Here is an 18274-nt window from a genome sequence, read left to right as displayed (position 1 = left end):
GTGTCCTGGAAATAATTCAATTCAGGAAAAAAAAAAATCCTCAAAGTAAAAATTTTGCTACTTGCACACAAGCCTGCTATGGTCAGTTTATATTTTCTCAGTTTGGCTGCTGTTAAGGTTTATTGACAGTGGCATTTGGCAATATACTTCATAAGAATCCTGTATAAATATGTACTGGATTAAGTAAGACCAACAATCTTTGATCATACACATGGTATCATAAAACTGTCACATACAGACTTCATTAACAGTGCCATTAAACTAATGTGACCCAGAAAGGCTTTTTCTGTGAAAACACTACCTATGTCCAGAAATGGGCAACAAGCATTCCCAGATCCCATCTCACTCAGGAGACACTTCAAATGAAGTGAAGAGACCTGAACAAGCAACTTCCCTTAATGCCTGCAGCATGAATGCCATAAAAATGCTTCAAGATCCTGCTACTGAATTCTGGCAAAGGAGTTTGGTGTTGAATACTTTTATAATAGTTTGCACATTGTCTAGGAAAAGAGGGTTATAGTCAGCCAGTTTTAAGAAGAGAAAAAAAGCTTGCTGGTTTTATATGATTTAAGTATCTTTTGTTGTTGCTGTTGTTTTTAAAGCATAAACCCTGCTCCCAAAAAGCTATGCATTGTATTGTCATTCAATTCCAAATGATCTGGGGAGTGAGGATGATCCCCAAATGAGTGGGGATGTTCCACACAGCAGAAAGTTGAAAGCTGTGTTATAAACCCCCCTCCAAATATCTTTACTTTACAAATTGACGAAACAGTAACTTAAATGTCTAGAAAGCATTTGTGATTAAAGAATTGTCAGCATGAATATTCCTCCTTTCCTCTAATACCTTGGATTACTCGTTTGGGTCACAGTTTTGGTGTAATATAATCTATATGCTTATACCTGTTACACAAGAGATTATCTATCAATATTACATAAATAATCCTAGATTACATACGACTTTACCAGTGCATCTTCAGGGTGATTAATATGTTCTTTCAAATAGCTATAATTTCATTCAGTAACTAAATCATATGAATTTTACACAGACAAGCCATAGCTGTAGGTTTTCCAACTTGCTGTAAACTTGATTGAAAGTGATATGAAAAGAGCAGAGATCAAATTTGTTTACTCTTTAAAAAAAATTATATATATATATATGCATAAAAAATATTACTGTAGTTGTTTTACAAATTCTAAAAAATCTTATGAAAAACAGAGGAAATTCTTTAATATGACACATTTCCTAGCACAGGAAAAGGAACAGTGCCAAGTTACCAAAATCACATTTTCTTTTTTCTTTCAATTTTTTTCTTTAAACTTAAAATGCAAGGTACTGGGGAACTACTGAATCATTAAACTTAATGAGAAACTTAAAGATCAAAGCATAGTAATATTCAAATTAAAAAATTCTTCATGACTTTCATCTCTGCAATAAAGCTGCTGTGAAGTGACTTAGAGTGGTACTGTTTTTAGCAGCATCCCTTTTACCAACACCCACTACCCAATAAAAATCCCACTGGCAGTGACAGGGAAAACAGAAATAGCGTTCATTACAGAAATATGAAGACATGGTATGATTATTTTTAAATTTCAGCTTCTTAAGCTAATATATTTATTGAACACCTTTTTTGTTTTCAATACATTGTAGGTAAAGTGGCAAGGGTTAAAATTGATGGGGAAATAGAATAATTGGATAACGATAACAAACACCATTAAAATCACTGTTTGACATCTCAAGAGTTAAATTAGAGTCAGAGTATTTGGCAGAATTCAAAGCAGAAGTAGTATTCACAGATGAAGTCCACCTGGTGAACATGTTTGCCAGTGTCAAGCCAAATGACACCTGGAAAATTTCCAGTGCTGAGTATTTCCAAATACACAGTGTAGTACTGTACAGTCAACAAACAATTATTTTGATACTACAGCAATTCTACTTCTGCATTAAACAACAAAAAGAGTCACACATTTACTAGTATACGAATAGAATGGGAGCTTCTCCCATGCAGAAAAAGTAGATTGTCTTGGTAACTCTATGCCCTTACCCTAAAACACTTACATCACATTTTAGTAGCATTCATGTAAGTAGCTGTCGGTATCTAGAAGTAGATTTTCACTATTTTATTTATATTAACACCCAGGAGAGACCAATGTGAGCACATCAGATCAAGAACCTCTCCCGATACAAGCCCAATTTCTTGTTGAGCTTTTACAATACCCAGTCTTAATTTAAGGAAGGAAGTATCCACCACAGTTTTTTTGTCTTCCAAACAGTTATCATTGTCACTTGAATTTCAGCTTTCATTCTTATACCCGCATGCATTTGGTTTGAGCTCTCAATGACTCTATCATTTCTTTTCCAAATTAAATTATTTTTGATATCAAACATCTATCTTCTTTGTAAACAAATATGGGACATGATCAAATAACCTTTTAATCTCAAACAAGAGATTTATGAGAAGACTTAAGTATGCAGCATACATTTTCTAGTCTTTAAATCATCCTTGAAATGTCAAAATATACCAAATTTTTCTAGTAGGCTCCTTTTCCAGTAGCAGCAAACAAAAGTAATACCAACTCCTTGATTCTGCTTTTCATTCCCTGCTTTAGATCCAAGATGATATTATCAGTGCACTTTTAGTAATATCACACCAAGAACAGATGTTTAACCGATTATGCACCATTATAATTAACTGCTTTTCAGTGACACAGTGCTGGAACTGCTTTCTGGAATGTACATGTGCAAGATACTTTCTTTGTTCTGGATATCTGACAATGTTCTTGGCCATGTTAAAATGAATGTAGATCTATCAAGTCCTGCTTGCCAAGTGATCCTGATTACTCCACAGAACTGCCCCAGGCTATAATCATTCCTCCAGACCCTGTCTTCTGAGAACTTCACATTTTCCATCTGGATCATGAATAAATACACTGAACAGCATCAAGTCACCAGGAACAGGTCAGATAGAAGTCTGTTTATATCACTGTCCTGTCTTTGATAGCAATCAAGAAAAGATTTGTAGATATAAAAGCTACAGCAAAAAGCCCTGCAGTTAATGTGTGTGAGGCATGAAGAATTACTTTTTACCTCTTCGAAACTCCAAACTAATAATTTGTTGCCTCCTCAATCCTATACCATGTAAAACCTAAAAAAAATAACCTTCCCTATTCACTTTTAAGTGTGTTTCAGGAAAAAACTCTAAAACTCCCGTAGCTATTCATCATTCCTCATACACAAGCTGTTCCATGGTTCTGCACATTTATGGCCCCTTTTCTGTACCTTGTCTTGTAATGCTATACCTTTTTTGACATAGAAGAACCAGAACTGTACACAGCATCCAAGATGCAGATGCATCACCGTGCACTGACACAGTGGGAACAAGATGTTTTGTTTTGTTACTTGTGTTGACTACTGCTGAGCTGTCAGAAAACAAGCATCTAGTTTAAAGTCAACCAATGCATGAGTAAAGTTAAAATGTTCTACGTGCCCTTTTTTACTTAGCATTTATTAATACTGACATTTTTCTCAATTTTATCAGGCATCTTCTCAATCACAGAAACTCACTGAAGAATAGAAGAAAAAGAGTAGATAGCTAATGTAGTATTCACATGCTCCAGACATCCATTCATATTCTCATCCTCCCCTCCAGCCTCATTTATTACTCTGTTAAGTACAGGCAAACTAACCTTAATAAATCATTTGTTTAGTGATCAATACATCTTTTTCTGCAGAAAAATCTCTATTACAGTGCAAAAATACCCCCTCGCCTCCCCAAAATAAAATAAAATAATATAATAATAATAATTGAAGATTTTCAGGCTCAAAGTGAGTCACTTTGGGCTGGGGAAACCTTGAAGTGAGGGCAAGTCCTATAGCATCCTCTGTGACTTCAGGATAGCCTTCAACTCTGACTCATCTTCAACTCTGTCAGCAATGCACACTTTTGTCCAGAGAGGCAGAAATTGGTGGGCGGAGCAGATCCATCTGTGATGATTGGGCAGGATGTTCTCCATGAGACCTGTAAATCTTCAAACCATTCACACAGATCAATACAGGGAAGAAGTGATTAGAGTTTTTATGTATTTCACTCTTCCACAAGAAGCGTCAATCCAGCTGAAGAATTATAGGTATATTATTGTCTTAGTCTAATTATCTCCCCTTTTGTGGGGAGTCTGGCAAACACTAGGCCCTCTGAATGATCAACAGAGGCAAAGACTCTCCTAGCAAGGCCCAGGAACAGGAATTCCCTGACAGCCAGTTCCTGAAAAATGTTTCCCATAATTTACAAGTTTAAACAAACAACAAAAACATAAATGAAGTAGTCCTCCGTATGGCAGGAAATCAGGAAAATGGTGCAGAATGAAGTAACAACTAAAAGGACAAAGCATAGCTTTAGGTCCAGAAACATGGATGAAAAACAGGTTTAGTGGCTAACCTACACAAAACAACAGACTATAGAATCATAAAATATCCTGAGTTGGAAGGGACCTACACAAGAATCATTCAGTCCAGGGACCCACAAGGATCATCGACTTCAGCTCCCGTTGAGAGTATTAGTTTCAGGCATGTCCCCAGACAGAGAGATAAATAGAAAAACTATCTCAAGAAAGCAGGCATCCAAAAATACTTCATCTAGATCTGCTAAGAATTATTATTAATAATAATTAATAATTATTATTAAAATCAGATTATCAATATTTTTACATGTTTTCTTACCCCACCCCACCTAGTCCAAAAGCTGAGCCACTAAACTTTTAATTTTTCCACTTCTGTTTTCTTTTAACCATTCCCTTCCATGCATACACTGATAACTCAATCTCTAAGTAACAAATCTACTAAATCATTATCATCATGGCTTAGAGCTGTGATCTGAATCATACATAGAAAAAGAAAATGAAGATTTAACACAAGCGAAGTAGCAACCAGCAAGAACCAATATGCTGCAACCTTTCTGCACAAGAAAATTGCTAACATCAATAGCATTAAAAAAAAGATTTTAGCAGAGGAGAAAAATGATTAAAAAAAATAAAAAAGAGCGAGAGAGAGAGAGAGAGAGACCAATCAAACAGTGCTCTGTGACTTTTAAAGTCATCTACCTGATCCAAAGCCTTTTTTTTTCCCCCCACAGGCATGCTGTTATGGCAATAGTTATTCTCTCAATCATACTTTCTACCCCCTTTCCTTTCCATAGCACCAATAACTAAACAAACCACAAAATATTGGCCTTAATGTACACGTAAAAGTGAAGATACATTTATTATTCAGGAATACAGAGGGAAGCAGGAAAATCTATCAACCTGCCAAGAGAAAACTAGGCCAGCCAATGAGAAAGCTAACTTTAAGATTTTGTTCATTTTTCATTAATAAGTAGGGAGAGAGCTCCCTTTTTCTTTCTAGAAGACCAAAGTACTTCCTCATGAATTGCACTAAATGCAATGCCTTTGCTTGAAAATAAATAAATAAAATAAGATAATTTTTAAGAAGTTTTATCATTGCTCTCTTTTCACAAAGTTAAACAAATTCTATTTACATACATGAAAGAATAATATTAATAGCATAAAATTTAGTTTTTGAAATTCCATCACTTCTTGCCTTTCAGCTTCCTTGCCTAACAGTGATTAATGATAATAAGAGAAAGGTAAAAGGACAACTAGAAAAACACCAAGACGAACTCTCCTCTTAAGCACAAAATACAGCCCAATTTCCTGAATTTGAAATTTCCTGAATTTGAAATTTGAATCAGCTCTGGCTGAAACAAATTACTAAGAAAGAGTTTTGAACTCTTGAAACTCAGACATAAACAGAAGGAGACTATTCCTTATCGACACACAGTTAGGCTGCAGTACCTCTCGCCACAGGATGCAGAACTGGAAAGGGTTTTGGGGCGGGATGGACAGGGCTGTAGAAGAGCAATCCACTTTGGTAAATTAAATACACAGGAACTACAACTCTTAGATGGGCTGGAGACTGGAATATCCTTGTGAGAAATATCTGCTACTCTACCACAGACTCCTGATTCTAAATGCTATTGGATACAGGCTGTTGGTCTACATGGCCGTATGGTCTCATCCAGGACAGCCACTTGCTTATTTTTATCAAAGATTCAGACTGTAAATTAAAAGCTTGGAATCATAAATATTTTTTATGTTCACATATGATGTTTTTATAGATTCCAAAACTGAAAAATTAGGTAAAACAGCAGAGCAGCTAGTAAGAAAAGATGGAAAGCCCTACTACTCCAGTTCTTCAGCCTACAAGAAGCTTTATTAGCTATGCCAATTTCAAAAACAAAACACCAACCAGCTGAAAAGGCTTATACACTACCTATTCATATGGAACCACATACTCAACATATAATTCAATACCACCATTTTGACAGCCAGTTTTACAAAAGAAAAAACAAACACAACTAGTGCTATTTAATAAACGATTACTTGAGGGATTTTATTTGTTTAAAATAACTGTTCTACATCAGCTAAAGTAAATGCTTTATTTTTTTTTTTTCAATTTAATCTTTAAATGTGTAAAATTGTTATGAAAATCACCTTATGGACTAATTCACTAATAGGCTATTTATTAAATTTAAAAACAAATTAATTAATAAGAATTGTTTTAGGAAGAATAGTTAATAGTTAAACAGATTTATAATCAATAAACATGAAGCAGTAACTTGATTTGCTGTAAATTCAGAAGATTGAAATTTATTACATTAATTTAGCTTTTATAGATTTTTTTGGTTTGAGAATTTACATTGTTGACTCTTAACATTGTTAAATAAAATGCAAAAGCAAGTAATATTGCAGAAAGTGAAGAGAATTTTGAATTGTACAATAAACGATTGTGTGTTTTTTTTTCCCCTCACAATTTAATGTGAGAAATTCCAATATTCATCCTTTTCTCTTTTCTGCAAATCTCATTTTTTATTTTTCTGATTAAACTAAAGGCATTATCTCTAGAATATCTGCTATAGCTTCATGAGGATTGGCAAGGATAAATGTGGCATGTAAGTGTTTATTTTACACAAGCAGCAATTGGCATTCATTTAATACATACTTTAAATCATACTAATAAATAAAATAAATACCAAACATCTATGACTAAGGTCACACCATTTCCTGATATTTATATCTCAAATCATAGAATCATTAAGGTTGGAAAAGACCTCCAAGATCATCTGGTCCAACTGTCTCCCTGCCACCAATATCACCCACTAAACCATGTCCCTAAGTACCCCATCCAACCTTTCCTTAAACACTGCCAGGAACAGTGACTCCAACACTTCCCTGGGCAACCTGTTTCAATGTTATCTACTTTTTCTGAGAAAAAAATTCTCCTAATTTCCAACCTGAAATGTTGTAGTCCTCCACTCTTCCTCAGATATACCAAAACAGGTCCTCAAATCCTAAAAACTTAATGTGACACTATTAACGTCTGTAACTAAAGAAATCAGAAGAAAACAAAGTAAATCATGACCACATGAATGAATGAATGAATAAATAAATAAATAGATAGATAAATAACCCTTACACATGGCTTACAAGCTGCACTGGATAGACTTAGGTTCTTACCCAAAGTTAAACGCACCATTAAATCAATAAATTAATAAATGTACGGAACTTCCCTCTGGAAGATTCCTGTATGATATAACCAATGGAAAGTGCAGATTAACTTTCCAAGAGCTTATTGTTATACAGAATACAGAGAAATATATATAAATATATAGAAATGTAGAATACAGAGGGGAAAACTGCAGAAATTATTCTTGCATGCACCAGTAGTTTAACAGGTACCTGAATATGTGGTGTTGTAACGCCCACAGATTGACTTTATTTTCTAAGCACTATGTAATCCAATTCTGTTAGCAATCACTGTATCATATTTTGAAGAATTACTCAAAGCATAATATGACAAAACTCTACCCCTTCCCATCTACATATAATTACCTTGCTATAGATGAGGGAATATATCTCATCAGGGTCTCTTGTAATAAATAAATCTAATGATGAGAGGTTGGTACATACAATTCACAAAATGTGTGCATAACATGAAAATAAGTCTTATAATGATGACACTCGTTGCTGATAGAATAGCATGTACTGTTTTATTGCAATGGAAAGCATGTTTCTTTTGTATGACTTACTTAACAGAGCAATGCTAGTCAGAGACCAGGACCAGCAATGTAACTTGCAGGAACAACCACATGTTACTGAGCAATGAAAGCTTGTTCTTTTTGACCATGTTACCTTTCCCACATCCCATTTGTAACGTGGATGGGAAATCACAGCTTTTGCAAAATTAGTATAGATTTGTCAGCTATTGTTGAGAACAGTTCATTAACTTGATCTAATTTAAGATGGAGCTATATAATAAACTTACATTGTGAATAATACTAGGCATATCACAGGAGAAAGGAATGCTGTCCCTTAAGCTTAGATTTGCCTAGACATTGAAAAGTTTAGTTTTTTGGCTCAAGAACTGCAACAAGACTAATAGCACATGTCAAAAATTCATCTTTATCACTGCAATTACTTGTGTTATATACATTTCACAGTTTTGGAAGGATGGTTGCAATATTGTTTGAATGTTGTCAGAAAGGGTAGAGAAAACTAGAAATTACACTTTTCCTCTTCCCTCATGAACATTACACAATCCTGGGGATGTAAAACAAACCTGGCCATCATGACTTTTCGTTCCTACCATCAGTAGTGGATCAGTGTAAAATCACTGCTTGACACAAGAACATTCAGACTTCTCTATGCTGCTCGCTGCAGTTCTGATGATAAACTCTTTAAGGAGGCAGAACTAAACATTTTTCTTTTTTGAAAGTTGTGTAATAGGATCAACTCCATCTGCCTGGCACCAATTCCAGGCACTGCTGAACTCCAGGACTTAAGTCAGATCCCTCTGAGGACCAATATCCTCACTCATTTCAGTTTCACTCAGCAAGTTCAGAAGAAAAGAATAAAATGAGTCGAGGGCCAAAGATGATGAGGGAAGATGTAATGGAGGAGTTTAGAAGAAACTGGAAAGTCATGAAAGACTAGAGAAGTGTCTGAGACTGTGAGCTGGAAGCAGCAGCACACACCAGTGAAAGTGCAGAAGCTGGCAGAGAAATGGATACACATGGGAAAGTAAGAACGAAGCACGTCAGAGGACCAAGACCAGAGCTGACCAAGAAGGAGGCAGATTTTTTTTTTATTATCATTTAATTTTTGAGATGCATTTGTAGCAAGAGAAAGTTTGTGGTACACGTGAGGCTTGAACAAAAATAAGATACAGGTAAGAAAGAAAATGGGGAGAAATATCAACATAAGAGCAGTAATAATAAAAGTAAAGTGCAGAATTACAAGGCTCTGAAACTAGTAGCAGATGGCTCCACACACAGAGGATGACCCATGGAAGACAAAGAGAATTAAGCATTTTCCTTAGCATGCCATACTACCCTGATAGAATACATGTTAACAAGGAAATACACTGATACTTAGGAGTGCTGGTAAATTTGATTCCTCAAAATTGGTAATGTCTGTTGTGTTTGTTTTTTTTTTTGTTTGTTTGTTTAAATGTTAGTAAGTTTCCTGTTGTGCCAGGTTGTTAGCACATTCCTTTAGAGGAAGCTTTCCTAACATTTCAATATGCATCCTCTTAAATATCTGTTAGTCACTGTACTGAGAAAGTTCTGAACAAACAGATTATGCTTTTCTTCCACCCCTCCACTCTCACAGAAATTGATACCACGCATGATAATTTGAAATGCAGATATCCAAGTAACAGTTGCCAGGGAACTAATAATATATTGCAAAGTAAAGTGTTCAATTCTTTTCTTAAATTAATGTTTTTCTCCAAATTTTCCGGGCCTGATCTGATTACTACTACTTTTAACTTTATTTTCCATTCTAAGATTTAGTTCTTTCTTTTCTCAAATTACAGTACACTTAAACCTTTACTGTCCCAGTGTATACTTTTATCTATAAAACATGCACTAATGCACTCTCTGGGATAATCTATGCCATAACATAAAAAGAAGGACTTTATGAGGAGACATCATCTTGATTGTTATTAGAAGGAAGAAATCACAGTAATTCTTCAATAAACTAGGAAAATCAAAATTGTACATAATTTGGAATTTGAAGGCCTTGACTGATCAGGTTACTCAAAACCATAATGATACCTTAATAACACAGAAAATTGTTTAACCTTAATTTTGTGTTCTACAAAGTCTACAGTATACACACTGAAAACGTATGCCAGTGCCTTTATACCTTCATAAGTTTTGATGAATAGTCGTTTCAAAAGACAGCCATTTACAAAAGGACCTAAACCTTAAAATACAAGTGTAGAAGAATTTGCTTACTTATGCATAGCTATCAGCAAATTTGAATTCTATATGATCTAGGAATAAATCTCAGTTTTTTGCACAGATTTATAGGTCTATGAATGTAAATAGCCATAAACCACTGTGTATTTACTTTATTGGCAGAACAGTTTATACATTTGACATAGTGCTGTTGAGATAAGATTATATCCAACTAAAAACAGAAAAGAAACTATCAACAAGGCTGTAAGACTATAATAAAAAATGCAAAAGCAGAGTTTTTGTAATGACTAAATATACCTTCAGAGTACTCTCAAATCAGTCCCAGACATGAAAACACAGTTGGAAATGATTTTAAAAGAAGGGTGAAGAATGGCATGTTGCCACAAAAATAAACCAAGCCTGAACTTTTTCTGTGTTACACAATTTACAAAGTAAATGGAAAATATATTATTTTAAATGTAATATTTTTTGCCAATTGAGATTTGGGAAGTCTAGAATCAGACAATAAATTTGTGATTGATCAGCATTAATCACCGCTGATTAGAGAAACACACACCCAACCTTTTCCTCCTTTTGTACACATTTGAAGCTGTGATGGTTTTCTACATCCTATCAGGAAGATGGAAAAGGAGGAAGCTTAGAAATCAATAGGCAGTTTTTCCTCAAAATCAGAAAAGCACAAATAGAGATTTCTGAAAACACGCACAGATGTTATTAAAGTAGAGAAATTCAAGCTGACTGAAACTTCTGACTTTCATGTACATGAAGGAAGTGTGTAAGCTTCATGTGTGTGTGTATGCATGCACACATAGACACAGGTATATGTTTCCTACTGGATATTACAGCCAAATTCCTGTCTCATTGAAGACACTCTGCTCTTTAACTTCCAGATGATATCAGCTCTCTATTATAAAAACAGGACAAAAGACAGTAGCAAGGAAAGCAGGAGTGGATTACGTGGAGTATGGCTGAATACAACAGCTGCAAAATTTGTTATGACAGAAGGCCCCAAGTAAGGGGCCTATGTTACTCTGGCTACTTCTGCCCAGAAAGCTGCTGGGTCTGTATTGAAGGCAAAGAAAAAAATGGACTTCTAGAGTCACAGGTGTGTTAACCAGACCCTTTTGTTGTATAGCATCAAACAGTCAAAAAAAAAAAAAAAAAAAAAAAAAAAAAGTGATTTTAAACCTCTGAAAGATGCAGAAAAAGGAGAATGTATATAAATATGAAACATTGTAAGCTTCATTTTAATAACATTTTTCAGACCCTTTCCTTCTGGCTATAAAGAGCTGTTTTAAGAGCTTTTTCGCCTTCTTCACCTCTCTCCCTACCACATCCCTCCCACATCTTTGCTTCACCTCACCTAACCTCTTATGATGCTGCCAGGGTATTTGGTAGTGGACAAGGAAAGAAAAATATATTTTAAGGAAATATTTCAGTATGTCTTCCTTAAAATAAAAATAACAAAAATTGCTACATTCTCAAATTTAAAGAACAGTCCATTTTAAGGGCTGACCCTTGGTCTCAAAGGGCAGCAGCTTGCACAACTTTGTATAGTGGGAAATTCCACATACTCATATCATCTTCTCCCTGGCCACTGCAAGATGATAATACCTATGGTTCAGAAACAAATTTCTGTTGCACGTATATCTTCTAATCATTAAAACTAAATAGTTATTTAATGACTATCAGGATTACCTAAAAAAAAAAAAAAAAAAAAAAAAAAGGCAGTATCTTATACTAAAGCTCTTCCTGCTTATGGCAAACAAGCTCAACAAGCTCAGTAGATAACCAACTGACAAATTCTATGATATCATAAAACCCCAACTTCATTTAGGACTTCTTAATAGGTATCAGATATACATATATGATAAAATTTCTTTCCACGTGTATTACTATCTTCCTGTTTATCTCATTGGTTTACTTTTATCTCTGGAATTAAACTCAGTGTAAGATACTGCAAATTCCCTAGTATGCAGGAAGGACTTGGTTTCTATGAAATTAATGAAACATTTGATACAGTGAAACAACTTTACCTGTTTCCAAAAATTCTCACCTCACTCTCTTCCACAAACTGCTTTCATCAGAGAAAATTACCTTGAGAACTTAAAAACACAAGGACACATGGCTTTTTTTTTTTAATTTATGACATTTGCAGATTAATAAATAGGGAAAGAAACTTTAGCATGATTAATATAACTTTAAAAAGTTAATGTAATAACTGTTAAATAAGTTTTTATGGTATTTTGGAGATTATTTGTAAAGTTTTATTAAAAGAATCTTTTCGTGCTCCTCTCATGTTAAAATTTCCATTAATGCCAATGGATCAGTTTCATCAACAGGAAATCATAATTTGGTCAGAGTACTGCACAGTATTGACACACAAACAAGAGAATTCAGGTGTACCCACCCTCTTATCAGAAATAACATGAAGAAAAATATCTTCGGTTATGGTATTTTCTGGCCACCCTAGCCAAATACCTTGAAATATCAAGGGAATTCAGACTTCTGTCTAAAAACTTTTCTCTACTGTTTTTCACTTCTCTTTGTTTTGCCTTCCCCTACCATTTCTCTCAGCTCTTCCAAGTCTTCTGTGTCAGTTTGCTTTATGACAGGGATGTCTTTCACAAACTGCAAACTGCTTTTTTTATTTTTATTTTTATTTTTTTTAAGAGCTTTTGGAGAAAGCATGTATAAATATGTATACATACATCAATAATGGAGCAGGAAACCTGGTTTTTATTCCTTTTTTTTTTTTTTTCCTGCCACTTTGAGTGAACACAGGAAGCTAACTAAGGTGAAAATGTCTGTGAAAATCTTTACAATGAGAAATATCCTACAGTTTTTAAGAACCCAAATACTTAGAAATCAGGAACACTACATGAAACCTCATACTAATAAAGAAAAAAAAAAAAAAAAAAAAGTGAGATTTAAGATGTGGAGATAAAGCTACTGAATAATATTTTTTTGTTCATCCTTACCTCAATTCTTGCTTTGTTTGTTTTGGCTAGCTCGTTGTCTAAACTCTTTGGGACATTAAAAAAAAAAAAAAAAAAAAGGCATATTTTTTACAGTTACATGCTTATATAAATATAAAAAATATAAAATTATATGCTTATAAATCATATTGATATATGCTAAACTGAACTAATATTGAACTGTAAAAGGCAAGACTGGACATGAAAAATATACAGTAATATAATAAATTAGAATAAATGCCAGTAGATATGACATAAATGAATGTGACATAAAAGTAATTTGGGGGCAGAGGAAAGCAGGGAGAATGCTGCTTTCAGAAGACTGGGTAATATTTGTGAAGGGCTTTCAAGATGAAAACCTCTACGTACATTTTATGACTATGGATTTCCACTGGAGTCATGTAGCCTCAGTCTCAAATTGATAATCTGAGGACTTTGAGACCACTTTTGATTCACAATCAAAATAAGTGCATTGACATAAAAATAGGAAAATTCATATATGATGAGTTGCTATGACCATACACTGCTTTAAGTGTTCTTCGTTTCTACAATGATGTTTAAAACAACTTACCCAGGTGCATGCATAGGCAAAATTTGTAAAAATAACACCTTCACATATGTTAACCTTCCTTTAGAATTAAGAGGGAGGACAAAAAAATAATGCTGCTATTATAATCTGACAACATTTATATCTAAGTATATTCTGTCCAGAGATGTAATGATCTGTGAATTTCTAAGAACTGGAATGATAAACTTCTTGACACCACTTAAGAGAAAAAAAAATATTAAAAAAAGTACAGATAGTAATTAACCTACAGACATACTGTCCAGTTTATGTGGAATAATTCAGAACAGAACCTAATTACTAATTCCTGAAATTTCAAATTGTAGGACTTCTTCTTTGTAAAAAGTGGCTAATCCATTTTTACTGTCTTATTCTGTATAACCCAAATTTCAGCAAGTCAGTCAAAAGTTTAACAACTGAAATTTCCATTAATGCAGAAGAGAAAAAACTTGCAAGTTATTTTTTTCTCTGTTGTTACACTTCAACAATCCAATCACACAATTTAAAATAATAATTTGTAAAGTATTGATTCAATATAAGAATTCCCATGTATTCAGCCATAAAATTTAGACTGAGAAAGCTGTATTATCATGAAGGGGTATGATTCTTCCTTGTCATGTCTACATGTCCATGCTTACTGAGAGTGATGTGGGGAGTGCTGCTTGCATAATTTCATGATTCAATAGCGGTACTCTCAATGGGAAAAAAAAAAAATCCCTTCCTTCTCCCCCACCATGATAAAAAAGGCACAGAAATTTATGTTGCAAATCAATAACGGCTAGAATTGCTTTCAACAAAATACATGCAAATACTTTGTGGAGCTACTGTTGCTTTTTTGTTTGTTTGTTTTTTTGATCCAGATCGAACACTTGAATCCCATCTCCAAAGTAAAATACTGAATAAAGACAGTAAAACAGTAACTACAAAACTAGGTTCTTCACGTTGTGGTTGCTTTTTGTTGTTTTGTTTGTTTGTTTTTCTTTCTTTTAATATAAAATAAAGGGGATGGAAGAGTTCATATATCAGCTTATATTTTGATTTTATTTCTAGTGTCATACATAGTATTGGGAGCATTTGGACAGTACTGAATGGCTGCAGTATTCATCTGACTTCAAAGAAACTATAACATCATACACTGGAAATAATTGGTCCAAACCTGTCAAGAATAAGCATTTCTTCTGTGACTTCACACTAGCTTATGTTAAGTCAAATCATTGCCTACCAAATTCCAGAAGTACTTTCAGTAGCAATACTTTTAGTGCATACGTGCCATAGAGCCTGAATCGTCAAACTCAGCCAAGGTCCATGGTCAGTTAGTTGGAAAAAAAAAAAATCATTAAACTAACAAATTGTAACTTCTTAAAATTTGCTGGTAAGCAACATTACCTAGCAAGTAAATGAAAAGTTACAGACCTAGAACTTCATCTCTTAATGGCTCAAGAGATGCAAAGGTACCCCCTCTGTCATCTTTGCAGAGCAATTAAGTTGGGCTTCAATCTTTCCTTCTGAAAGGAAATTGCACGTGAGAAACAGCATCCCTACATGAGAAATATGAATATGATTTAATCTGACAAAAAAAATCCCCAAAACTGTTCGTTACATTGTTTCATCAAATTGTAACTGCATCTGAACATGCGTTCCTTTATTCACCTCTATATTTCTTAATTTTTAAAGCAAGCCAAAAGGTTATGCTCCGTATGTTAAAACTCTCTTTCTCTCTGTGGGCCCATAAAACTGAATGAAAACAGGCAGTGTCTACTGCAATATTCACTTTTGTCTAATTCTTCATGCAGCTACAAAAACAAATGTACTAGCACTAGTGTTTGAGCTTTTTATCATTATTTTCTGCAGCTGGCCAAATCTCACAAGTGTAATTTAATTCATCAAAAACAGTTTCTCCTGGAAAATTTTTGACACATTCAATCAACTTGTCATCTGTATGTTCCAACTACTGAAAGTTATTACATCCCTAACTCAGATTTTAACATTTTTCCTTTTTACCTTCAAGATTTAGCAATAAATTTACCTTATGGGAAGGAAGGAAAGAAAAAAACAAACAAACAAACAAACAAAAAAACACAGTAAGAGAAAATGGATCAGTTTAGGTGATACATGGTACTGTATTTGTATTTATTTTCAACATAGTGAATATATACTTCTGTTGATCTTACGGTCAGCAGAATTTATCTACTAGTACTTACCTAGTCAAAGGAAAAGTTTCTTAAAAAAAAAAATCTGAATAAAACTCTGTAAATCAATGTTTAAGAACAATAGCCTTTGAAGATATGCTGAGTTTAAGAGTTCCTACAGAACTTTAACAAATGGAAAAAAAAAAATAGTTTGTGTCTGTCCAAGAAGTTGACATTTTATACCCTTTTGGGAGGCAAAAACTATATAGCCAGTTATATAAATTACAAAAGTACCAGCAAATTTACCACCTAGGTTAAGAGTTATACTAATGTAATAAAATCATTCTAAAACAGTCTATTAAAATTTATCAGGAAGTGTAGTTATTATATCTTGTATATTAACAAGTAAGACCTTCCCAGATGAATAATCAGCATACAGCTAATCAGCATCAAGTCACTCAACTGTTATAGCTGAAACTGAACTGAAGCATACACAGCACATCTGTACATTTACAAGCACGAGCTCCACAGATGTTATAAATTACTATCTTTACCAGTTGTCTCCTAAAAGTGTTGACTTAAAGAAAATGCAGTGAACAGTAGAGATGTTCACAGCAGGAATTGTCAACAGAACTAAATTCAGCAGTAAAAGATCTGTTGAATATGTGCATGATCTAAAGGGTAAATGTCACAGAGCTATTACTGCTTGGGTCCATTATAGGGACATTACTTTCACCTATGACTGGTGATACAAATTCTACTAGTTGACTAAACATATATATCATTTATTCAAGTTTACCTATGTGCAACAGGCAACAAAACATCTTAACCTATTTCCAAAACACATGGAGAGAAAAAAAAAAAAAAAAAAAAGAAAAAGAAAAAAAAAAAAAAAGAGAGAATTCAAACTCCAAAGCGCTAGTCATTTTTAGCAAAGTCAGAACAGTATTGGAGATTTATTCTTTTCAAATAGTTGGACAAAAACTCTTATTAAAAAAGGAGACGTCAAATTCCAAACTTTATTTAGAGGAGAGAAGGGGGAATACCAGTTAATGACACACAACTCCAGCAGGCAGTTCGTCATTATCGCTACCATTCATTGCCCCATTCAGTTTGCTACCATTCAGTTTGCGCCCATCCCGTAGCCAGCAGAAAGGTGCACCAGTGAGCTCCATCAGTTCAGCTAGCACTGAATTTTTCCAAACCACCACACAGAGCAGCATGCAATTTACATCAGGGTAAGCCCAGCTTTCCCAGCTCGACCAAAAGGCCAGCAAGAGTTTCCAAACTGAGGAAGAAGAAGAAAAAAAAAAAAAAAGAAAAAAAAAAAAAAGCTCACGTACTTTTTAAAAGCCGGCCCAGGGTTATATTATAATCCGCTGGGAGCGGCTTTCCCGGCTCCTGCGGCAGCGCTTGGGCACGGCCGCGCCACGGGGTCCCCCCCGATCCCCAAGGATGCGCGCCGGCTCCCCAGAGCCCCGCGCCCCTTCCTCCGGGGCGCTCCCGCGGGGGGTACTGGGGGCCGTACTCACAGGGACACGGTGCGGTTGGGCAGCACGGCGGGCTGCAAAGTTTCCACCAAGTCGCCTCCGCTGCAGACCACTTTGATGCGGAGCGCCGGGCGGCCGGGCCCCTTGGCTCTCTCGGCAGCGCAGAGGCAGCGGTCCACGATGAGGTCGGGGCAGTTCCTGCTGCCCCCGCAGAGCCCCCCCAGCACGGCGGCCAGCAGGCAGAGGCAGAGGCGGCGGCAGAGCCCCCGCATGCTGAGCCAGCGAGCGAACCGCCAGCAGCCGCGCCGCGCATGGCACGCTCCCCTCCGCGCCGCTCCGCGCTCCAGCCACGCTCCCCTCCACGCCTCCTGCGCCCACCCCGCCCCGCCTCGCCGCGCCTCTCCGCTCCGAGGGACCCCCCCTTCCTCCTCCTCCGAGGAGCCGCCGTTCCTTTCCTGCCGCAGCCCGTGTAGCCGCGGCGCTGGGCGGACCCCGCGGACTCCCCCCCGGCGGCCGGAGCCGCCCCCGCGCCCCGCAGCGGGTGACCGGCAAGAACCCCAAGGAAGGGGGCAGATGCTCCGGGTGCGGGCTACACCCAGGGCAGGCACCAGTTGGGACGTCGGGAGGTGAAGAAATTACGGGGAGGGGTTGGGATGCTGGTGTTGGAAATACCCGGTTTTGCCTGCACGGCCCTTTAGCATCGTGTGCGCAAAGCGGGGCTCATACCTATATTGGTGGGAAAGGAATGTCAGGCTGTGGACAAAGGTCAGCACAGACCAAGAGGCATCACAGGGCTCCA

General features: G+C 36.0%; 1 protein-coding gene across 3 annotated transcripts in view; it reads right to left on the bottom strand.

The window, feature by feature from the left end:
• Nucleotides 1–17799, bottom strand: part of ADGRA1 (adhesion G protein-coupled receptor A1) — a 278100-nt gene extending 260301 nt beyond the window's left edge. For 2 of the 3 annotated variants that reach the window (XM_082765151.1, XM_082765152.1), the window contains exon 1: nucleotides 17518–17799. In XM_082765151.1, the coding sequence (XP_082621277.1) occupies nucleotides 17518–17747 (230 nt within the window). In that variant the 5' untranslated portion in view covers nucleotides 17748–17799. Of the gene's footprint in view, nucleotides 1–17328; nucleotides 17489–17517 lie in introns of those variants that run through there. The other variant, XM_082765153.1, reaches the window with a different exon arrangement.
• Nucleotides 17800–18274: the final 475 nt, after the last annotated feature.

Source organism: Aythya marila (genome assembly GCF_965140915.1).
Source record: "Aythya marila genome assembly, chromosome: 7".
Lineage (NCBI taxonomy): Eukaryota > Metazoa > Chordata > Aves > Anseriformes > Anatidae > Aythya > Aythya marila.
The sequence above is the reverse complement of the archived record's forward strand: the minus strand, read 5'-3'. Positions and strand labels throughout refer to the sequence as shown.